The sequence below is a fragment of the Vipera berus genome (genome assembly GCF_964194415.1).
Source record: "Vipera berus genome assembly, chromosome: 1".
Classification (NCBI taxonomy): Eukaryota; Metazoa; Chordata; class Lepidosauria; order Squamata; family Viperidae; genus Vipera; species Vipera berus.
Window position 1 is genome coordinate 27,152,007 of NC_138202.1, and position 24,242 is coordinate 27,176,248.

Consider the following 24,242-nt stretch of genomic DNA (forward strand, 5'->3'; position numbering starts at 1 on the left):
GCTTACAAAGGCGATTCTGCTCTCACTTTCACTTGGTAAAGGCGGCAAATCAGGAAGCGATATATAGAACGGAATAGCTCTATAGATAGGGCATGCGGGTGGTGGAACCACTGGTGTAGAAAATTGTTTCTACCCGGAAAGCTACCACAACATAACTGAACTGGGGAAGCGGAAAAAAAGAGGGAGTTCTGCGAATGGGAGGAGGAGAAGAAAGGCGGATTTTGCGAGGCATGCGCACAGTCTTCGGCTCTTAGATAGCGGAAGCTCCAGCTGCACATGCGCATTCTTTACTCAGGCAGCTTCCTCCTGCCCCCTTACGAGGGAGAGGTTGGGTTTCATTTGTCAGTTTGGAAGCGGCGGGAGCTGTCGCTGTTGTGACTATGACAACCAGCGTTTCTAGTGGCTGATTGCTGGACGATCATACAAAGACTGATATATGGGAAGACAAGTGGAGGGAAATCGGGTCCCCAGTGGGGATGAAAGGTGAGGGGAGATTGAAAGCTATGGCGAGGTAAAGCTCGAAAGACCTTCCCCCCCCTGCCCCGTAGTTTATGAGTTAGTTATGGTTTCAAGTGGCACGAAGGATAATGGTTGCAGTCAATATATGAATTTCCTTATCTTCTGAACAAAAGCAAAACACGCTGTCTTATATCCAGCTTAGTCTTAAACATACTGCTTCATGTAATTTGGACAGCTGGAAGTAATGGTACATAGTTTGCTATGCTGTAGTAGATTAGATTAGGAAGATTCTTCTTTCTCAGTTTATTTGTACCAAAATTGGCTCAGAGCTGCTGGGCATAGGATTCAAAGAAAATAACGCTGTTCATGGATTAAAGGCCATAATGTAACACTGGAACTGAAGCTTACAGCTGCAGAAATTATTCTTTAGTAGCAGATATAAGTGTCCTAGCAAAGCTTGAGGTGAATGAATAGATGCTTTTATCAGGAACAAGCATCTGTTCGTTTACCTCAAGCTTTGATATGACACATATCTGCTACTAAAGAATAATTTAGATGGATTAGCTATTTTAGGGTGGTTTTTGTTATAGATTTTTTCAGTGTCTAGAATTCATAAATAGCATCTTTAGATATTAATGTTAAGGAAATGAACATCCTGCAGCTGATGAGTTTGCAAGGAATTTTGACAAGGAACATGTAGGCAATGTTTACTTTTTGTAAGAAATAGAAACAGTTATATTATGTGTTAACTTTTTTATTTTAAGATGTAGGGGTGGAGGGGCTTGATAAAATCAGGTTTTCTCAGCAGGCAAGTTGGCTGTAGAATGCTCTGTAGGGTGACTCCAGATTTCTTTAATCAGAGTATATTTAAGCAGGCCTGTTCTTGCACTCTGTAATGGTGGTATGCTGTATGTGCCTTTCTGCTACAGTTCATGGTGATGATTATCTTTTAATAATTATAATAAGTTGGAAGGGACCTTGGAGGTCATCTAGTCCAACCCCCTGCTCAGGCAGGAAACCTTATACCATTTCAGGCAAATGGCTGTCCAGTCTCTTCTTAAAAACTTCCAGTGTTGGAGCATTCACCACTTCTGGAGGCAGGTTGTTCCACTGGTTAATTGTTCTAACTGTCAGGAAGTTTCTCCTTAGTTCTAGGTTGCTTCTCTCCTTGACTAGTTTCCATCCGTTGCTTCTTGTCCTGCTTTCAGGTGCTTTGGAGAATAGCTTGACTCCCTCTTCTTTGTGGCAGCCCCTGAGATATTGGAACATCAGCAGAGCAGCAGAGTTCATTTCAGTTGAACTTGCTCCACTTCTTCCTTTTTTCTCCCTTGTTATATTTAAAACACTGTGTCATCTATTCTTTAGTGTTGTGATTATTTAACAGATACAGGACTAATGGATATGATGTGAGCTGTTAAAGGAAGTGGAAGACACTACTAGCTCAGGAAAAGATTTTTTGGCCAGGCTCACTGCCAGTGATTTTCTAATTTATTCCACCAGCGTCCACATGAAAAATAAATCCCTTGGTGTTCGGGCAGCACCAGCCAGCAGCAAATCTGATGTCTGTGCTAGGAAAAAATTGACCATTTCAGTGAAGAAACTTCGAGAAGTGACTCCACTCAGTCGTCCAGAATGTTCAGCATCGGTTAATGAAGATGCAGCTTATATACCATCAGTACTGCTGGCAAACAAAACTGTACATCATAAATCAAGACCAGTGTCTTCTGGAAACACAGCAGAGGGTATATTTAATATTGTGCTTAATTTTCTGAAACTTAGTAATCTGCATGTTATTTATATGAAAACTTCAAATATCAAATTATAGTATAGATATCTGCAGCATTTTAACTGAGGCTATAACTAGTAGGAATTGAACACTTCAGGTAAAGGCAAGCTTGCATGATAATATTTAATGACGTTAATGGAATGCCTATTTGTTAGACTTATAAAATATTTCACTCCAAAATGTTTCCTGGTTTCTAATTGTATGACTGTTTTCTGTTAAATTGCTAGCATACGTGGGACTTTTCTGGTTGTATATTGGTACTGGCATTAGCATATTAACAGTCTGTGTTGATAACATGCTCGGTATATCTAATTCCTTCCTTTTCCTTTGTTTAAGTGCTATTCTGCAGTTATTTTGATTTGTTGTACACTTTTTTGAATAGCAGAAATAAAAGTTATGATAGAAAAAGTTCCATCCATAAATTAATTCTCATATAGATAATGTACTAACCATACATTTTTCTAGGTCTTGTGAGCAAGCACGCTGACACAGACTCAGAACAGTTATCATTACCTGGAAAAGATGCACAGACTTCATGCTTTTCCTCAGAGGTGGGCTTAGTAGTGTTCTGAACATTTCATACATTCATTGATACTTTCCCTCTTTGTCTCTTAGAAATCATAACATTTCCTGTATTAACTCAGGGGAGGCAATTTGCTTTCCCCATTTCAATTGTCACAGAAATAACTGGGCTTTAAAGCTGTCTCCAACCTCCTTCCTCATCGGTCTCAATTTACAATCATATTACCATAAGAAATGAATTGTTTATTTTTTGCTTTTCTTCTTCTCTTCCTCCTTTCCTTGGTTGCCTTTAAAGTTTAAAGTAAAGGTAAAGGTTCCCCCGCACATGCGTGCTAGTCGTTTCCAACTCTAGGGGCCAGTGCTCGTCTCCGTTTCAAAGCTGAAGAGCCATCGCTTGTCCGAGGACGTCTCCGTGGTCATGTGGCCGGCATGGCTAGCCGCCAAAGGCGCACGGAACGCTGTTACCTTCCCACCGTAGTGGTCCCTATTTTTCTACTTGCATTTTTACGTGCTTTCGAACTGCTAGGTTGGCAGAAGCTGGGACGAGTAACAGGTGCTCACTCTGTTACGTGGCACTCGGGAAGTTTAGATATATGAAGTTTAGATATATGCAATAGACCAAAGAATTTTTGCTATTTACGGAGATACATTACAAGCCTTAGTAGCATCAGTCAGCTCACTAAACATCTTTGTATGTTTATGTCTAGCTGATCCAAATTCCAAGAAGTATTTATATTTGTAGTTCTGTGTTCACTTGTGCTTTATTAAAGGAATGGCTTACCAATTTGGGATGTATTTCATCAGTTTCACAATGTTATTCTGAAGCTGTTGTTCTCAATTTGAAATGGCATAAAAAGCCAAAGTTACTTATTTGGTTTTAGAAGGAGTAGACATTTTTTAATTGTATATTTACCAGACTTGCTCTGTGAGTGAAATGGGCAATCTCTAAATTTGATAAATATATGATTAGCCAGAAATCTATTTTGCTTTGTTTCCTATTCCTATTGCAACTTTACTATCTTATTTTGCAATTTTTCTTCCAATCCAAGGGAAATATGGTGTGTTTAAAGGAAAGTTTTCAAGGTGTCAATAGCCTGTCAATATTCAGATTTTGTGCAAACCTGATTCATATCTGCCCATTTAATGGAGCCTTATTTATTTTCCATATTTCTATGTTCCTGCAATCAAAAGAATTTTGGTGGCTTGATATTAAATATTCTAGCTGTTGGTAATGCAACAAAGATCCAAACTTAAATGAATGTTATTTCTTCAAAAATTAACAGATTCATTAGAATGTGTGTGTGTGTGTGTATGTTAGAACAATTATATATACATACATAATTTTATGCATATAATTGTTCTAATGAATTATTAATTTTGAATACATACATATATATTAGAATGTTAGAACAATTAGTTTTTATGGTACCAGATTGCTTTCTGCTTTAGAAATATAAAAGCTATGTCTTATATAGATATATAACTTTTTTCAGAAATTAAATATATAGTGATGTAATTCTGAAGCTTATTTCAAGTTTCTTTTTCCTTTTCTGAGATAGACACATCCATATAAACCCTCAGTGCAGATTACTTCAGAATGGAAAGGAGATGCAGTTAAGCAGAAAGGTAATATTTTGCCTGCAGTTTCATGTTCCTGCATATATTTACAATTTTAGGCATTGGTTTTTATTTTTTGGAAGGAGATTTGTTTGCCATATTTCTGGTAAATGAAATTGAACCTGAATCAAAAAAGAGAATAAACCTGTTTTTTTTAAAGAATTAAAACAACCTATTGGAATATTTGCTGGCTGTGATAATAATCAATTTGACACAATACTGGAAAAAAACTTTGCCAATGGCATAAGATTGAAGACCAGATCTGGAGAATATATAGCAGTGGTTATATATGTTTACAACAGAAATCTGACCAAATTCATATAGAGATAGCATCCTTACACAAATCATTATGCAGCAAGGCAAGCTAAGAAATTTAGAGTATGTCTTTTGAATAAAAGAGACAAATAGATTAAAAAAACACCTGCAAAATGTTGTAAAATATAAACAACAACTATAAAACTTTAAAATAAAATAAGTAGTAATTGTTTCTACTAAAAGAGGGAGGGTACATTATCGAATGCTGCTATTTACAATGTACAGTATTTTTATTCTGTGTCTTCTTGCATCTCTGTTTTTGATATCCTACATCATACAGTAGTTATGCAATAACAAAACTAATCAAACACAAAACATTTTTTGCAATCTCCTTGATAGCAGAATTGATACAAATCCCAGATTCAAAGAATAGAATGTTTCCATATGAGATAGGGTTGCTGAAAGCTATGTATGATACTGTGATTGAATTTCTCCTTGTAAGCAGTGAAGTAGCCATTCCTTCTTTTGGCTCCTGATTAAAATAGTTCATTCTCTTTGCTCTACAGCATCAGATATCTTCATCTCCCAGTACAACACTGGACAGAAGGAAGCTGTAAGAGCTGCATTCAAAGAGCGGTAAGGACGATCACTTTAAAATGATGCGTTATTTATTTATTATTTATTTATTAATTGAATTTATATACCGCCCTATTCCCGAAGGACTCAGGGCGGTTCACAGGGCAAGTTAAAAACAGTACAAAAAAAGAGAATAAAATACAATTAAGTTATCATTTTTAATCTATCAAGATGTATTGAATATGAGGTTAGAAGGTAAAGGACGTTTGTCTCAGAATTTTTTTAATTTATTTTTTGCATTTCTGAATCGCCCATCTCAAAACGTGACTTTGGGCACTGTACAATAAAATATATGTACTATAAAAATAGTATATAAAAATAAATTTTGATACTTTCTGAATTTGTATAAATGAGCTATCTGGCATATGCTTTTAGTCTTATTGAATGGTAATTATATAGAGAGGAAGCTCTTACATTGTTTCATGAGCTTTGCATTCCAGTTAAAAGGATTACCTAGTTGGTGATAGGTAAGACTTCTCTCTGCCTGAAATTTTAAGCAAATGGGGAAGAGAACCCCAGAAGTTCTACTTTTATTATTGAAAGGAAATTTGTTTTCTGAAAATATGCTTTAAAAAAGAAGAAAATTGTCTCAGAAATACTACATATGCTTACATGTCCGTATTGTACATACAGAATCCAGAATGTTCCTGTTTTTAAAGAAGTGAAGGTAAACCTTCTGAATAATGTGTGTCCAGATAAGGACAGTTCCAAGTCAACTCAAAGTGAAATGGATTCAGCAACAACCATTGCAGCTGCAACAGCAGCAGCTATTGCTTCCACAGCCCCACTTTTGAAAGTGAGTGATAAATTTCACCAGTTGGGAGTAGCTAAATAAAACATAATAAAATCCTATGAGTGGGACGCATCAAGCAGATTCAGCAAGTGTTTAAATGTGCATGCTAAATTGTCACGCTTTGTCTTTTCTTTTTCAAATTGTATAATCGGTGTGTGGGAAGATTAAGAACTTTGTTGCTGTGTTCTAGCAAGAATCAGATTAAGAAGGTGTATAATGGGGATTGGTTTAAGGTTTATGGATGTAAACTCGCTTATCCAACTACCCACTTTGATCCTTTCAGAGAGTAGTGTACACCTTAAAACCTTACAAATTCATAAATACCATTTTAAAGATTGTAATCACAGGTTTCTTTGTTATGTTTTCTTTACTCCTGCCAAAAGATTTCTCAGGCATAATCTTCATGTTTTCTCACTCAGGTCCAGAGTGACTTGGAAGCAAAAGTGAATTCTGTTTCCAAAATGTTAAATAAGTTGCAAGAGACAGATAAACAGCTGCAGCGTGTTGCCGAGCAGCAAGCCAGTCTGAAAGCTCAACAGCTCGAGGGGTCTTCTAGCAATCAGAGGGTTGGCAGACTTGAAAAACAGATGAATGCCTTCATGGAACAACGAATTCAACATCTGGAAAATTTGCAGCAACAACAAATGAATATTCAGGTAGGACAATAAAATATAGATGTTATTTTATTTTATAATAATCTTTTTTTTGTTACTGGGGGATAAATGTTGTCCAGCAGAACCACGGATGGGGAAATGGTTCATTGTGATTTATCATCCCTTCTTCATTGAAACTGTATTGATATCTTTATATCCTATAACTATTAAAAATAGGATTCTCAGCTTAATTGTGAAATGCTATTTTTTTTGTGCAGAAAAGAGCAGCTCATCTCCAAGTTCAGGGAAGAATTTAAATTATGTAGCATGTTCGTATCATATAATACCATAGAGTCACAGAGCTGAAAGGGGCCATTTAGGCCTCAAATCCAATCCAATCCCCTGCCTGGTGCAGGAATCCAAATGAAAGCATCTTAAGGAGGCTGCAGTCTTACCTCTGCTTGAACACTTGCAGAAGTGGACACAGTGCTACAGGAAGGGTCTTACCAAATGGGAACAGACTAGAATAATTACAGTATTTCCTGGTATTTGGAAATTATATATCTGTTGATGCAACCTAAAATAGTATTTGCCTTCTTTACAACCACATCCCACTGCTGGTTTACACTTTACTTAGTTAAAAATCAACTCCTGTGCCAAGATATTTTTTTTTTTTGCAGTTACTCCAATCAAGCCAGCAATCCCCCATCTTATACCTTTGCATTTCACTTCCTGAGTGAAGAATTTTTCATCTATTTGTTAAATTTCATTCTGTTACTCACCCCATTCCTATCAAGTTCATTTTAAATGTCATTTGTGTCTTTTAGAGCAGGGGTTCCCAACCTGTGGGCCACAGCTCACTACCAGGTGGCTGGCCAGTGTGTGCGTGTGCGCGCACAGCCCCACTTGCACAGGTGTCGCCACGAGTGTCGCAGCTGTTCGTGCCCTCGCTCTCACAAACATTGCCAAAGGCACTTGGAGCCCCACAGATGCGAACAACAGGGATTCATGTGCGTGTGCACAATCATGCGTTTACCCTTCCCATAAAAACATCTCTTCTTCCCGTTCCGGGCCACAAACTCCAAAAGGTTGGGGAAGTCTGTTTCAGAGTATTAGCCCTCCTGCCCAATTTTGTATCACCTGCAGATTTGATAAGCATCCCGTTTAACCTTTCATCTAAATCATTAGTGAAAATAATCAAAGAGTAGAAGACACAGGACCCTGCTGATACCTCCCTCCATTGTGATGAAAACCAATCCCAGCAATCTGTGTGGATGCTGGCATGGCAGTAGAAATAGCCTCAGTAGGAAGGGGAAAAGTCAAAATCCAGTTGAGACTTGTGACTGAAATTGGATGATGTAGACTGAAGCTAGCAAGTAATGTTTATCAAAGCAGTGACTTCTGCGATAGGCCTGAGATCCAGCGTGTTAGTGTATATTTCTGATATTCTTTATATGTATGGTTTGTTCTTTCTGTACACTTAATCATATTTCCATATGAGGAATTAATCAGCTTGTGTAGAGCTAGCTTGTGCTAACCGTGCACTTCTTGTTTTAATTACAACTTTTTAATAGATTGTCATTATAACTTGAGTGTTTTCAAAAGCTTTGTCCCCTTGTTTTCTTTTACCTGAGGCTAAACACCTATGCCTTTCAATTGTTCGTGAATTAATTATTTTTCGGTTGTGTATTGTACAACCATAGTTCATGGTTGTTAAAAATATTGTTTAAAGCCTCACGAGGCATTTCAACGATGCATTTTTGGTTTGGGGGAGTGTTGTTTGCTATGTTCTTATTTTGGACTGATCAACAACTGTAAGATACATTGATGAGTTATTATTTACAACTTTAAAGGCAGACTAAAATGAATATTGTTTTGTAAAGGCAATGATCATCCACTTCCTCTATGAAAAAATGTAGGGTTAGAAAGGAGAGCATTCTGCTTTGTATAGCCAATTTCTGTTTGTTTGTATAGAACAGCAAAAGAGAAAAGAGTGAGAATGTGTGGAGGTAGGTGGGATTTTGTTTAGGGATAAAAACGTTGGAACACTTGAGGATTGGTGCAGGAGTGGCTCTGCTTTAGGGTCCCTTCTGCTTTCCTGGAGGAATGTTTAATCATATGCTACCCAATAGTCCAGGCTTAGATGACACCAGTTTGTGGTTAAGATAAGGCAATCAAAATTGAGCCATTGTTACAGAAGTCTGTGCAGGTTGTCTTTGCTTAACAACCACAACTGGGACTGATATTTCTCTTTTGATACCTTAATTTCTTCTTCATAGTCGCAGTTAATTAGCTCTGCGCTGAATTCAGGTGGTTTCCAAACTGTTAAGGCAGCACCTTTCAAAAAACTTTCAAAACATGCTGTGAAGGCTGGAAAGCTGCTTGGTAACCAAACCACACCTCAAGAGGACTTATTTCTGTCTAGGGCAGCAAATACACAAGGTGAGACATATTTGATTTATTTATATTTAAACTTAAGGTAAACTTTGAGTTGTATATCAGATTATTTTTAACAAGTGTGCCATCTTTATATTTGCATAAGCTTCTTTTGACAGAACAATGGATTTACCTGTTTGATAGTTCACTCATGGACACCAAATAGGTTTTTTTGTTTTGTTTTCAAGACCTCATGTATTGTTGTGATGTCTGGAAATAAGCCTCTAAGAAGAGAAGAAACAGAGTTAAATAACTGAATCAACAAATAATCTGCATGAATTCTACCTGTCATATCTTAAATTTCCAAATTAGAATGAAATTGGCAAAGGCTGGAAGATACAGAAATACAAAAACTAGATAAACTCCCTTTCTCTCTTTTCTACTGATTATTAAAAGTTTCCAGATTTTGGAAACTTTGGATCACCTTGTTCGGACTGAATGTGTTCCTTCAATCAGCTGTGGAGCTTTGCCCCTTGCTTATCTCCAGATTCCACCTTCCAAAGATCTGACACATGTTTTGATTAGTTGAGAGAATCATGACTAAGACATAATTCTTATGGCTTGAAAATAAGGCATTCTATTTTTGTTACTTATATAATGTGTATGTTCATATTCCCATATATATTCCAGTCTGTTCATGGCACTTGGAGAAACAGGGTATTCATACACAGAAATCCCCTTTGAAGACGCCGGCACCACGGAGATATGCTCCTATGCCTGTATCTAAAGATGCTCAAATTTCACAGAAAATGGCAAAGAAAGAGCTGTCTTTTGGAGAGAAAGAAAACGTGTCTTGTGGTAAAACTCTAGGTAAGGAAAATGTAGATGTAAAGCCTGTTGGAATGTTTCTTTTTATTTGGTTAATTGTTCATTTGGCATGTTAATTATAGAAGAATAATGTATTATAATGTCCCTTGGGTGTACTAGCCTTTGAGAGGAAAAACACTATTGCTCCTCTTCAAACCTCCAATTTCTTTTTCTGGATCAGTGGTAGATAACCTTTACCTGGGCAGATGGCACATTCCCATGCTGTAGTCACCTCTCACTTATCATCATGGAACATATCTGGGCCTCAGATACATTGTTGTTGTTGTTTAAAAAAAAGATGTTAGAAATTAGCAGTGTATTTTTTCCTTCTCTTTGTGGCAAATTTGCATGGTCCCCTGCATGTAAGCACTAGAGCTCACAAGTCCAGCAACCTACTTTTTTTCTTCTAAGACATTTTTACTTAGCCAAAACTCTCTTTTCCAGTTCAGTCTGTTCTCTTCGTACCCCAAAATGCTCAATTAACACTGCTGTGTGTTGCTTGTTTGCATCTTCATTGCCCTAGGATTTCTTCAACTGTTCCTTCCTTCCGTCAATCATTATTTAAGTTTCTTAGAATACCCTATTTTTACTTTTTACATAATCCTCGAATCTAGACACCCTCATATCCTATGTAAAATTCTCATATTATTCTTCTGTTTATTGTGTAAATACTGCACACCTTCTAACTGTCTTCTTAACTGTTGCTTCCTTCTCTTTACTATTGCCATTCACTCCTTCTTGTATTAAAAGAAATCTTATAGTGGACCTGCCAAAATAGTTACAATAACCCTATAAATTACTGTAGCCTCAAGCTTTAGCTTGACCTTTTGAACAAGCATTTTCAGCTCTTTTCAGTTGTGTCTTTCATCTTTAAATTATCTTAACTTTTAATATGTCAGTGTTAGGAACCTTTTATCCGTGGTATTAAAACGGTGTTTCTGAGTTAACAAGACTCTGCTATTGAAGCTCCTTTACTAGGCTTACTTATACAATGGGAACCACATGGAGATGTCTTTTCTAGGCTTTCTTCTTTGTAATTGGTTAGAAAATGAATTATGTGCATTCTGTTTAAATTCCATGAATTCCAATTAATTCATACGCAGTGCATTTTATGCCCTGTTCTATATTTACACATGGTGATTATTACATAAACTCTTAATTTACAATTTAACATGTGATCTTTGTTCAAATTACTGTGTATTGGCTAGAACATTTTTTTCAGCATTGTATTAAATTACAGCATGCTTTTTACAGAGGCAATACAGTAAAATACGCTGAAGATGATTAAAGGCATGCCAAGATATAAATTCTAAAACTGAAAACGTCTGCCAAGATAAGATTTTAAAACTGGCAATGCTAATTCTCGCAGACTACAATAAATACTCCTTATTGAAAAATGCATAATCTGTGTGTCCTCTACCTCCGAATCTTTTAAATACGTTGCAATATATGGTTGTTGTTTTTTCCTCCACTAGGTGGAGGGAAATTTCTGGAACAAATCCTGAAAGCACACGAAAGTCCATTAAATCCAAGCACATCCTCAGAGGCAACCAACTGGACAGTGCCATGGCATTTGGGGAGTGAGCAGTAAGTATTTCTTTTTTTTCTTTTTTTTTATTGAAAAGTTTTACAATACATTTTTAAATACAAAAAACTCCCTCCTCCCCCTCCCCTCCCCCTCCCCGACTTCCCAGAGCTGAATACAGGGTATAATAATACAAATATAAACTAAAATATGCTAACAACAAAAATAACACATTAAATTCTATCGGACTTTAACTCTCCATAGTCATAATATTAATAAAATAGCAAATGACTAATCATACATCATAAAAATCCACTACTTATTCAAATGCTAAATGAAACTTTTTAGTCCAATATTTATTCTGAATATATTCAATCCATCTTCTCCATTCCACAATATATCTCTGTTGCGATTGATCTTTCAAATATGCCGAAATCTTTGCCATTTCCGCCAAATTGGAAACTTTCAAAGTCCACTCTTCTATAGTCGGCAATTCCTCCCAGTATTGCGCAACTAAAAGTCTTGCCGCCGTAATTAGATTCAACATCAACTTAGTGTCTATTACAGTAGTATCTGTAATAATACCCAATAAAAACAATTGCGGGGAAAACTTTATCCTTTTCTTAAATATCTTTTGCATATTCCACCAAATTTTAATCCAAAAAGCTTTAACCTGTTTACAAGTCCACCAAATATGAAAATATGTTGCATCCTCACAACCACACCCCCAACATTTGGGCTGGCAGTTCGGATACATACTTGCTAATTTTTTAGGGTTTAAGTGCCACCTATAAAGCATTTTATAAAAATTCTCTCTTAAGTTTTGGGCCTGTGTAAATTTTACATTTCTAACCCAGATCTTTTCCCAAGTGTCCATTGTTATAACTTCTTGAAAATTCTGGGCCCACTTTATCATGCAATCTTTAACAAGTTCCGTTTCTGAGTCAATTTCTATCAATGCACTATATATCCTTTTAATATGTGCTTGACCTTGATCTATAATTTGTTTTGCCAAATTTTCATCAGTCGTCGAAAAGCCAGCTTTCTGGTCCTCTTTCCATCTTGCCTGTAATTGCCCATACTGAAACCAAGTTTGTACAATCTTTTCTTCTTTTAAAATATTATATGGCTTTAATTGCCATACATTCCTTTCTAGACTTAAAATTTCCTTACATGTAGTCTCATCCTGTTTGAATCCCACATTTATATTTTCTATTGCATGTTTATTTTATTTATTTATTTATTTATTTGTTTGTTTTTATATACCGCCCTTCTCCCGAAGGACTCGGGGCGGTGTACAGAGCAAGGTAAGTATACAGTGAAACAATAGTAGAATAAATGAAACCCCAAAATCTATCAGGCCAGGCCGGCTTGCTGGAATAGGTAGGTTTTTAAGTCACGCCGGAAGGTGCGAAGGTCGGGGGCCGTCCGGATTTCAGCAGGCAGGCAGTTCCAAAGGGTTGGCGCACCCACCGAGAATGCTCTCCCCCTGGGGGCCACCAGCCGGCATTCTCTGACCGGTGGCACCCTGAGGAGGCCCTCTCTGTGGGAGCGCACAGGACGGAGGGGTGTTGACGCTGGCAGTAGGTGCTCCTGTAGGTATTCCGGACCCAAGCCATGTAGGGCTTTGTATGTCATCACTAACACCTTGAATTGTATTGCCCAAATTGGTATCTTATAATTTAACTTATGTCTATACTTTTTCCAAACTCGCAACAGAGCGTACCTTAAAATATGTATCTTAAACACATTATCCACCTTCTTATCATACAATAAATTAAACCAGTCACTTATCGATGACAAAGCAGCAGCCTCATAATATAATTTAAAGTTAGGCATTTTAAGACCACCTCTTTCACGCGTATCTTGCATTATCTTAAATTTAACTCGTGGCTTTTTCAATGCCCAAACAAATTTATTAATTCCTTTTTGCCATTCCTCCAGATTTAAATCCTTTTTAAGTATAGGTATCATTTGAAACAAAAACAAAATTTTGGCAAAACATTCATCTTCACTGCTGCAATTCTTCCCAATAAAGACAATTGTAATTTTTTCCAACTATCTAATTCTTTTTGTATTTTTCCCCATAACATTTCATAATTATTTTTATATAACTTCACATTTGAGGCTGACAGATATATCCCCAAATATTTAATCTTTTTAACTATTTCAAATCCCGTTCAAATCCTTTAGCTCTTCTAAAGCAGCCTTTTGTGGTACAGTCATATTCTTAGACAATATTTTAGTTTTTTGTGTGTTTATCTTAAATCCAGAAACTTTCCAATATAACATTATTATCTCCATCAATTCTACAACTGAGTAATCCGGCTGAGTTACTGTAATAACCAGGTCGTCTGCAAATGCCCTCAATCTGTGATCCTGATCTCTTATTTGAACTCCCCTAATTTTATTTGAATCTTGTATTTTAATCAGTAATATTTCCAATGTTAAAACAAACAATAAAGGTGACAGCGGACACCCCTTTTCAATATTGCATGATTCTGTCAAACTGTTATTTACTATTATACAAGCTGTTTGCTTCTGATATATTGCCCTAATAGGTTGTAAAAAATTTTCCCAAAATTCCATTTTCTCTAATACTTTCATCAAAAATTGCCAGTCCAATTGATCAAAAGCTTTTTCCGCATCCAAAAAGATCAGCGCTGCAGGAATCTGATTATTTCTTTCCAAAAATTCCAATAGATCTACAATATGTCTCACATTATTCTTCATTTGTCTACCACTTATAAATCCAGTTTGATCACTATGAATCACTTGTTGCATTACCTTCATTAATCTATTGGTTAAAATTTTTGCAAATATCTTATAGTCAGTATTTAAAAGCGATATTGGTCTATAGTTTTTGGCTTGGGTAGCATCCTGATCTTCCTTCGGGTTCAACGAAATAAAGGCAGTTTTCCACGATGGAGGCACTCCTCCTCCCAATTGAATTGTCTTAAACAATTCTCTTAAGGGTTCCACCATTTCTAACTGTAAATTTTTATAATAAACGGCAGTCAAACCATCAGTTCCCGGTGCTTTACCCACTTTTAATTGTTTAATTGCTAGAAAAATTTCTTCATCAGTTATCAACAGTAAGTATTTCTTTAGTTCACTGTTCCTCATCCTCAGCAGCTTAAGATGTGGAGAAAGAATACATGAAGGCATTTGAGTTTATGTATGCCAAATAGGGCAAACTGAATTAATATGCTATCATCTGTATAGGATGGTATTACAGTATGTAACCTGGTAACTTTTGAAAGAGCAAAATATCTGGAGGGCAGTTGGTTGGATGTAACTGATTTAGAAAATCTCAGAAGATAAAATATTATTTGTAATCTCAGTAGGCAGTAATGATAATTTGAAATTATTACTTTTAGCAGATCCAGTGTTCCTCAGACAGCCTTCTCTGTATTTAAAAGCGCAAGTGAAGATCTTGATTCCATTGGGAAAACTGTGAAAAAAGCAGATGATGTGCTTCATGATCTTGGGCAATTGAAAAGAGAAATGCATAATATCCTGCAGGTAAAAATGCTTGTGTATTGTGTATTTAAGAAGAGACTGGACAGCCATTTGTCTGAAATGGTTTAGGGTTTCCTGCCTAAGCATGGACTTGGACTAGATGACCTCCAAGGTCCCTTCCAATTGTATTGTTGTTGTTGTTGTTATTAGGAAAAGAATCTTGACATGCATAGATATTTATTGTGACTTAAAATATTGCTTCATAAACATCTTTAAACTTCCTCATAAGCACACAAACTTACAAGTGCTATTTAGTAAGAAATTGCTACAGTCAAGACCTTGAAAAATTTTGATATGTATTATGTGAAAAAAGGGAACTTCAGCTTTTACAGATATTGGTGAACTTCAGCTTTGGTGAGCAAGTTGGTGAGCTTGCTCCCTCATTAGCTATGCTGAAATTATTGGAGGTGTAGTTTAATTTCTAGAGCTAAAGGTTCTCCCTTCTGGTTCAGAGGCAGTTTCCTGAGGCTGGTAGTTTGCATTCTGAAGAAAAGAGAAAATCTCCATAATTCATAAAGGGGTGATCTAGACAGCAGGTACCAAGAAAACTGCAGTGACCTATCCAAATAGTCCAGAATCAGACATGATAGAATAGGGGGGGGGGGAAATAGCTAGGTCTACTTTGCATGTTCTTAGAGATTACTATCTAGGTTCGCACATTGTGGTAACCTCACTATAGTTTGCTTGGTTTTAATTTTCTACAATGTATGTAGCCACCGTGGATTCCCTCCCCTTAATTTTGCCTTTACTCAGTTTATATGACTATCCATTAAACAGGTGACTTAGGACAGTGTATACAATTAAAAGCAAAAAATAAGCAAAAATACTGGGTGACATGCAGTATCTTAAATAGCACCCTAATGCCTAATGGCAACCAGTGCAGCTTGTGAAATAACAGTGTTAACAGTGGGCGTGGTGTGCTCATGACTGCATTCTAGGGCATCATAGTATTCTAGACCAGATATAGCTTCTGAGTAGTTTAAAAATGTGTTTAGAAGTTGAGCATGTTATGTCAGACTTAGCATCCAAAAGGACAGAGAGCAGTTTATAAGTATCGTAAATAAACAGACATAACCCCGCAGTGAAAGAACATTATATATGTAGCGGGGCTAGCTGAAAGGCTTTGCAGGAGCCTGGCTGGGGAGAGGGAAGCTCGGACATCTGCTGCTGGGTTTTGGGCAGGGCGGGTGTGGATCGGGTGGAAGGAAAGAAAAAGCAGGAAAGAAAGGGGGTGGAGGTGGTTGCTGTCTCTGTTGTTGGAGACAAGCCAGGTGAAGTCGAAGAGGGATTGGAGGTTTTAAGCTGATCCCTTTCTGTGAAGGAGAGGGAAGTTGAGAGTGAGAAGGTGGAATTTTACTGCTTTCTTTCGCAGGGGGGATACCCCAAGCTGAGAGAAGAGAGAATGAAGAGAGAGAAAGTTACTGGGGTTGCTAAATTCAGATTTTAATAATACAGGATGGGCAGGGGGGAGGGTTGACACTGACGAGACCTGAGATTGCGAGCAACGACAGAAGAAAAGTAGAGGCTGGTCATTGCTGCTTTGGAGACTAGCGGCCATCTGAACTTTGATTATTGTTACTTTGTAAGTCAGACATTGTGGGGAGTTGCCTTTGAGGGATGAGCTGTTGCTGCAGAACGCTGACTACCTTTGTTCATGTTCCTGTCGTTGCCTGGAACTGGGGTTTTCCCCACCCCATTTGTTTCCAACCTGTGAAATCACTGACTATTGCTGCTCTGACTGCCTGGGGCTATTAAACACCACCACATATTGACTATCGGGGCTAGGGGCTGGTCATCTTTGTTCCTGAAAATCCCCCTTTTTGACGACAATAGTCTTGCCACCTCCTCACTTTGCGTGAGCTTCTGCTAAAAAAGACTCTAACACCTTGAGAGTGCAGCTGCAGAGCGCAACGGAGGGGAGCGGAGCTGGGAGGGCCTGGGCTTCGGCGGCCTCTAAGGGGGTAACGCTACATATGGTTTTCAGAGGAATATAAATTGTGTAAATAATAGTCTTCCACTGTGGTACAGAACTGTAGTATGTCTGTGTAGAGACCTTTCTATAATGCATTTTTTTATACTTGCAGGATGCAAAGGATTGGAAATCAGACATGAACAATTTCGTGAAGGTTCTGTTTCAGTTTATTTCTTAAACCATATATCCAATGGGTCTTAATTTGAAGGCACGCATGCTGCCTCAGTAAAATGCACTAAAATGAACAATACCGTAGTATCATCCTGTTTGAATTTTTATTCCTGCAATTAAATTATTAGTCACTATGGCTATATATTATTTCCCATATAAAAAGCATTAGATATGTCTCTCAATTCTACTTCCTGTGAACCCAGGAAGGAAAAGTGCTGTTGTTCTCATGCTTGCTAATCAAATTTCCACTGGATTTGATTATCTACTTTGAGTATAAAATGGTGAGCTAGATAGGCTTCTGATTTTATCTAGCAGGTTTTTTGTGTTTTCATTTTTAAAGGATTTAAGAACATGAAACTGTTGAAATTCACTATATTGGTAGGTTATGTTGAAGTTTAAAAACCAGGACTGGATTTCAAATATTTCACTTGTATCTGCCAACTATGAATTGCTTCTTAGATACCTCAGAATTTTGCTCCTTTCAACCTGCGCAAGGCTGGCAGGCCAGATACACTGGCAAAAGAAATACCAACACATCAAACTACTATTAGTCTAATATCCATCCTATGCACAGTAATTAAGACATAGGTTCTGCTTCAAATTCACCCACATGCTATTCTCTGTACCAAAAGTGAACTAATACTCTAGAACAGGGGTGTCAAACTGCCAGCCCACGGGCCAGATGCGTCATCAGGAAACTGTGCCTGCCCCATTGCCAGCAATGGAGAAAAGGCTCTGATACATAGCGCGATATCATGTGACGTCGCGAGTTTGACATGTCTGCTCTAGAAGGTTTTGCAGCTGGTTTTATTTTAGTGTATTCTGCAGATAGTTTTCATAGTTTTCTTCATTAAAATATCTGTTCAGGGGCATCAGTTATCTTTTCCCTTAAACTGCAGACAACCTCATACCCCAAAGAAGCTGGCCAAATGAAGGATCACCTCTCTTCTCATCAACCTGTCCCTTCATCAGAGGCCCTTCTCAAAATGCCCTCACAAACTGAGGTATGACAGGGAGCAACCAGGTAATGGGCTCAGTTACAGTTCCTGGTTATGGATCTCTAAGGTTCACCTGATAGCCACACTGCTGTTTGGGGTGGGATGCAGGCATAAGTCCCTGATTTTCCTACATTTTTGAACATGCTTTACCTTTAAGTTAGATGGCAATGTCTACACAGATTCTCAATCTCCAGGGCATGGTTGTCCCAAAGGTGCTTTTTCAGGAGGCAACTGGACTTTCTTGTTTTTCTTTGAAGTCGTTTCACTTCTCATCCAAGAAGCTTCTTCAGCTCTGACTGGATGGTGGGGAATGGAATTAGATGGTAATGATTCAGTAATTCTTCGCAAGCCCATGTAACTCAAACAAAAGTTAATTTTCAAGCAGAACATATAGTAATGGACTTCTGATGTTTCTTGTGGGTTACTGTATTCTATTCAAATGCTTCAGAAATATTTATACATGTTTTTATGTCCATAGATAATTTGTCATGTAATAAAAATAATATTATTAATTTTATAACTGCTCTATATTCCAGGAGATTGCTATTAGCAATCTCCTTGAGTGCTTCCCTCAGTTTAGCTTGTGCTAGTATCAAAAGCAGCTCTTCTTTTTATTTCACTGATAGAAGAGTTGTGCAGTATTATGTGGCAATATAGAGAGGGCCATCTTATAGACCTCTGGCGATGAATGTCCTCTACTCACAGAGCAGGCTAGCATAAACTGTTAGTTTATTTTAAATACAAAAAAATACTTTGCACAAGGCACTTAGCTTAGCCTTTTAGAAAATGTCTAGATTTTTATTGCATTTTGCTGTTTCTACTAATTTTATTACACCTCAAGATCAAGTAATGTATTGCAAGTTGTAAACATTAAAATAAAGAATTAAAAAAATATTCAGTTCTTTTCAAATTGTGTATAATTTAATGGTTATTTTTCTTTCTTTTGCTTTTTTCATATTTCCCCCAAATTTAAGCCCTACTTCGATAATTAAAAATTGAACTTCTTGCATAAAAAGAGAAGTCAGTATTGTACAAGTACTCTGTGCTTGAAGAGTGGGTTTTTCCCTCATGCGCTTCTTTTTTCAGATATGCCCCAAAATCTGCCAATTCCGGAGCAGATTCTAAAAGCATAGACGAAAGTGTGGGTGCAGCTGATTTACCATCTTAATTTGTAGGAACCGTTTATAGATGTAATTCAATATACCTTAGGTTGTTAGCTTTTAGTGACATTTTAAAATTTATTTGGATTTCAGCAAAAAAACCTTTTTGAACTTCACCAACTTTCCAAGTCATCCATTCTTCAGTCAAACAAGGCATCCAAATCTATACTGAGAGACGCTGAAAAGATCCTAAGAACAGTCCGCAAGAATAAAAGGCTTCTTGAAGAAAACCTGGAAGCTATTATTCGTGCCAAGGATGCTAATGCTTTGCATACCTTCATAGATGAGTTGACAGCAGATAGGTAGAGTTCTGTATTTTGAGTTTGCATTTTCTTTGTTCTAGGAATATTATTTCCCTCTTCAGAATTACAACCATTTAAAATTGACTACCGTAATATGAATTTTGTTTCTATCCTTTGTAAGGGAGGGCCAAAATAGTGGACAAATATAAAACCACACATCACCTGTATAGTAAAATTAACCAAAAAAATCAACTCATACCATTAACATGAATTAAAAGAGCTCAACCAACTCTTAAAATCTATGTCTAGGAAAATATTTAGAAACTTTTTGATCTAAAGATGAAAAGCGTAGAGCCTTGGCATCCCTGACTTCTTGAAGATAAGTTTGTCACATAAAGATAAGTTTGTCACATTTCCAATAATAGATCAGTGGGATTAAAAGTTCCTGAGATCCAAGAAGGCACGACATTCATCCAAGATTGTTTTTAACTAAGTTAAAATGAATGGAAGGGAGATAAGTGAGTGTCATGAAAATAGAAGCAGGCAATTGTTTTCTATATTTTGGATGGTCAGGGATTACAGTAAATATGAGCATGATACGATGACATCATACAAGTAATAAGATGGGATCCTTACATTGGGTGGTTGTAGTTGTTTCATTTATCTCTGACAACTTGTAAGAAATCTTAAATTTGTTTATCAGTAGATTGCAGAGAAATTTCAGGACCAAGATTTTATTCATAAGGGGACAGATAGAATTAAAAAAAAAGTTCAGGGCTTTGTGGTGACCACTCTTGTCCATCTGTATAGTTTAAGTGTAACACACACACACACACACACACACACAAACACACACACACAAAATGAGCAGCACTTCTAGCTCTCTGTCTTTCTCTCCACTGTATGAGCTTCAAACTTTTTTTAAAGCAAAGTTTTCCATTTTTGATGATTTGACCCTCTAATTTTCTACTGCTGTTCCTCTCTTGTAGAGATGTCCTAGAGGAAATACGGATCAGGAAAACTGTAGACGATTGGATTAAGACAATCAGCATGGAAATTCAGGTGTGGCAGCAGAGTGGTTTCTGGCAAAATACAACTCTGCTAAATGATTCTCTAAATCTTTCCCAGAGAAATGCGTTTTACTCTCAATATTGAATTTTTTTGGAATTTCTGCAAATGGTAACAGACACGGCTATCTCTAGTTTTTTTTTTATTAAAAAGTTTTACAATACATTTTATGTTTAACAAACCAAAAAAAAGAAAAAAAACCCTCCCAACCCCTTCCCCCCCACCCTCTTCCCCCTCCCCAGCCCTCCCCAACCCCTCCCTCCCTTTCCCCTCCCCCCCCCCGCTTCCCAGAGCAAAATACAGGGTATAAAAATACAAACAATCATAATCTAACTTACGCAAACAATCCTAAACTATTTAAACTACAAACATACATATATATATCATGTCAAGGATTATTCAAATACAAAATAATACCTTCCAATCTGATACCCAATAAAAACAATCTCAAATAAACCAATTTATATCAATTGTCTAAAACTATTCCTCATTCCAACTAAGCTTTAAATTCACATTATCCTAATGTGTTATACAACTTAAAATACCATAGATTACTTTCCAAACTTAAGAAATTTTTATATAATCACATCATTCTTGTATTCTTATATTCTATTACCTATTCCAATATTACCCATAAAAATATTACAAATTAACTTCAATCACAAAGAAAACAATTTATATCAATTTTATAAAACTATTCTTCTATCCAACTAAAAGCTTAAAATTTTTCATCCAAATAACAAATCATAACCTACAGAATATCAATAAACACTACTACAAATCTTCCCAATTAACTTTTCATAATCATCTTAGAACTAAAGCAACACGAAATATTACATAATTATTTTATAAGGGTAAAAAATATATCCCCAAATATTTAGTCCTTCTAGCAATTCCAATTCCCATAATCCTTATTACATTATTGTCTCTTACAGTTATGTGACTAAATCTTCAGGCTTGATTCATTCGTCCAGAAGTAACACGCCTCTTCCAATTTCTGGCCTTCTCCAGTGATAATGAAATTTGACCCCCTCCTGTATCTTTCACATCTGCCTGCGTTAACCCTTCAGCAACTTGCGGGTTCTCTCTAGAACGTTGAGACTCTCTCTCACCTTTTTTCTTTGTAGATTCCAAAGATGGCATGGGGACTGCTTTTAAAACATTACTGTAGAAATCACGTGCCTGAATCTCCGTGGTAAAACAGTACCTCGTACCTTCATAGGTCACCACCATGCCCACTGGTATTTGCCATCTAAACTTAATATCACGTCGTCTCAATTCTTGTGTCAAAAAAGCAAATTCCTTCCTTTTCCTTAAAATCTTTGCAGGGATCTCTTTTAAAATCAGAACTTTTTGCTCAGCAATTACAAAATCAATATTGTAGGAGGCCTGGATAACTTCATTTCTAATCATTCTCTTTGTAAAATAAACCACCACATCTCTGGGTAATTTCCTTTGTCTTGCGATCCACGAATTAACACGGAAGATTTTATCTATATCTTGCATTATTTCATCTGCTGGTCGCTTCAACACCCCTTCCAAAGCCTCAGAAACCATTTTCTCCAAATTTTCCTTAGGATTTTCTATTAGGCCTCTGATTCTTAAAGCAAACTCCATCTGAGAATACTGTGTCGAAATCAAATCATAATTCATTTTCTCTTACATTTTCAGTTTCTGTCATTTTAGCTTCCAATCTAATATCATTTTGAGCAAGATCTTCCACTCTGTCATCCAAAATCTCAATACTTTTAACCATGCTTTCTATTGCAGATGTGATGTCTGCTCTCATTTCTTTTAATTTCTCTGTAAACCTCTCCTCCAACTTTTTCTCCATTATCTCAACAAATTGCTGCATTTGCTTTTCCATAGTCTCTTGCAACAGATTCTGCAAATCTTTTGCTGTAAAAGCTGATACAAATTCAGATGCAGAAGACAATGAAGTTTTCACCGAAGACTGCTGCCTCAGGGCAGGAACTTTAGAAGATATAGCCGCCATTTTCACCCTCTATTGTTAACTACGCACTTTCACATGCAGATTCAGCAAAGTCCATTGAGTTAAAGATCAAAACATCATCTTCACCAAAATCTCCTGCATCGCTCTGCCTGAGTCCTCGTTCTCAAAAGCTCTTCCTTGCTAGCAGGGATGGTTGCGAACGCCCTGTTCTGCTCCAAAAAAACCGGAGCAGAGGCGCCTCGCAGTCCGGAGCATGCCCAGGCTTCGGGGGGGCTCAATCCTTCCGCCGCCAAAACTCTAAGTTCTGGCAGCCCCGGAGAGCTCTACCCCTACCTGGACGCTCACCCCCTCCTCTTCTCCCGAGGTGGGGGCTTCCGAGCCGCCGAACAGCTGATCAACGCTGTTTTCGGCGGCTCTACGGAGCTGCGAGGCTGACAGCCAAGAAATGGCTGCCTCCGGCGTCGCCTTGCCATCCGGAAGCCCCGGCTATCTCTAGTTTTTGAATTCAAGGCCCTATAACTTCAAAGTTCTTACCGCTTGATTGTGCAAAATTTATTACAGAACTGTCCGTTATCGTGAATATATGGCTCCTCCAAATGTGGCAAGTTATATTAAGATACAAATTGTGGAAAATAACTTCTCCATTTCCCTTTCTTTGGACCGATTTTGAGTGTTTTAATATATAGTTGAAGGAAATGCCTACTTTTGGAGAAAGGCAAGGATTGCTTAACAATCTTGGGGTTCATTAAATCATGAGACAACTGTCCAGATTGTTCTTTTCTTTTAAAATAGCAACATTTTGCATAGAAGATTCTGCAATAGCAGAAGTTAGCAAAGTTAGAAGTGCTGCTTATTTGCATAGCCTTTATGACAATTTAAACTGCAGAAAATTGGAAGAATGATAGGACAGAAACAAATAAAAGGGGTGTACTTCCTTTTTTGAGACTTCAGCATTTTTTTTAAAAAAAATCTACAAATTTATTTTATGTCATTGCTGATATTAGGCACAAGCCCTTAAATCTTGTATATTGCATCATACCAATTCCTTGGTTGGGCTTGGACAGGGGCCTCGAGTTAAGACGCGCTAAGAGGCCCCTGATAAGATTCTTAGCCGGTTATTTTAAGAGGTTAGGGAGGGGGAGGAAAGGGAGGGTGGGGAAGGAATCTGTAACCGGCACTCAGTCTGGACCTGTTAGAGGTCCCGACGGGACGGGGTCGGGGGAGGTGGCTGCTGGCGCTGGGAATGTGGGGGTGGGGCATCGAATCCCCACGGCGATAGGGTATGGCAGCAGGTGTTTGCGCGGAGGGCCATATCAACATCTGGGATCGCGCCCCCGCTACCTCCGAGCGGTGGCGCGCTCCGACCCTCCGGTTAGCACCCTCCTACCCGGGGATGAGGGTGATCAGGCCCCTGAGCTCAGGTTGGTCTATTTTAACGCTAGATCCGTAGTTAACAAAGCTCCCCTCATCCGTGATCTGATCGAGGAGGAATGTGCGGATCTAGCGTGCATCACGGAAACTTGGTTGGGTTCGGAGGGAGGGGTGCCTCTCACCGAGTTATGCCCGCCAGGTTTCCGGGTGCTGCACCAGCCACGGGCTCAGGGCAGGGGTGGTGGGGTGGCAGTGGTTATTCGGGAGACTTTGTGTCCCCGGGAGGCCACCATTGTCCAGATGGCCGGGAGTGAATCCCTCCTCTTGAGATGTGGTCCTCGGGTTCAGTTGGGCT

General features: G+C 37.8%; 1 protein-coding gene across 5 annotated transcripts in view; it reads left to right on the forward strand.

Annotated features, from left to right (window-relative positions):
- Positions 1–353: 353 nt before the first annotated feature.
- KIAA0586 overlaps positions 354–24,242 on the forward strand; it is a 95,269-nt gene continuing 71,380 nt past the window's right edge. For 4 of the 5 annotated variants that reach the window (XM_081313157.1, XM_081313154.1, XM_081313158.1 and 1 more), the window contains exons 1-15: positions 368–483; positions 1,960–2,201; positions 2,711–2,796; positions 4,327–4,393; positions 5,206–5,275; positions 5,909–6,071; positions 6,488–6,724; positions 8,941–9,103; positions 9,728–9,907; positions 11,380–11,491; positions 14,810–14,954; positions 17,036–17,077; positions 17,994–18,098; positions 19,346–19,554; positions 20,484–20,556. In XM_081313157.1, the coding sequence (XP_081169283.1) occupies positions 437–483; positions 1,960–2,201; positions 2,711–2,796; positions 4,327–4,393; positions 5,206–5,275; positions 5,909–6,071; positions 6,488–6,724; positions 8,941–9,103; positions 9,728–9,907; positions 11,380–11,491; positions 14,810–14,954; positions 17,036–17,077; positions 17,994–18,098; positions 19,346–19,554; positions 20,484–20,556 (1,941 nt within the window). In that variant the 5' untranslated portion in view covers positions 368–436. Of the gene's footprint in view, positions 512–1,959; positions 2,202–2,710; positions 2,797–4,326; positions 4,394–5,205; positions 5,276–5,908; positions 6,072–6,487; positions 6,725–8,940; positions 9,104–9,727; positions 9,908–11,379; positions 11,492–14,809; positions 14,955–17,035; positions 17,078–17,993; positions 18,099–19,345; positions 19,555–20,483; positions 20,557–24,242 lie in introns of all 5 variants that reach the window. The other variant, XM_081313156.1, reaches the window with a different exon arrangement.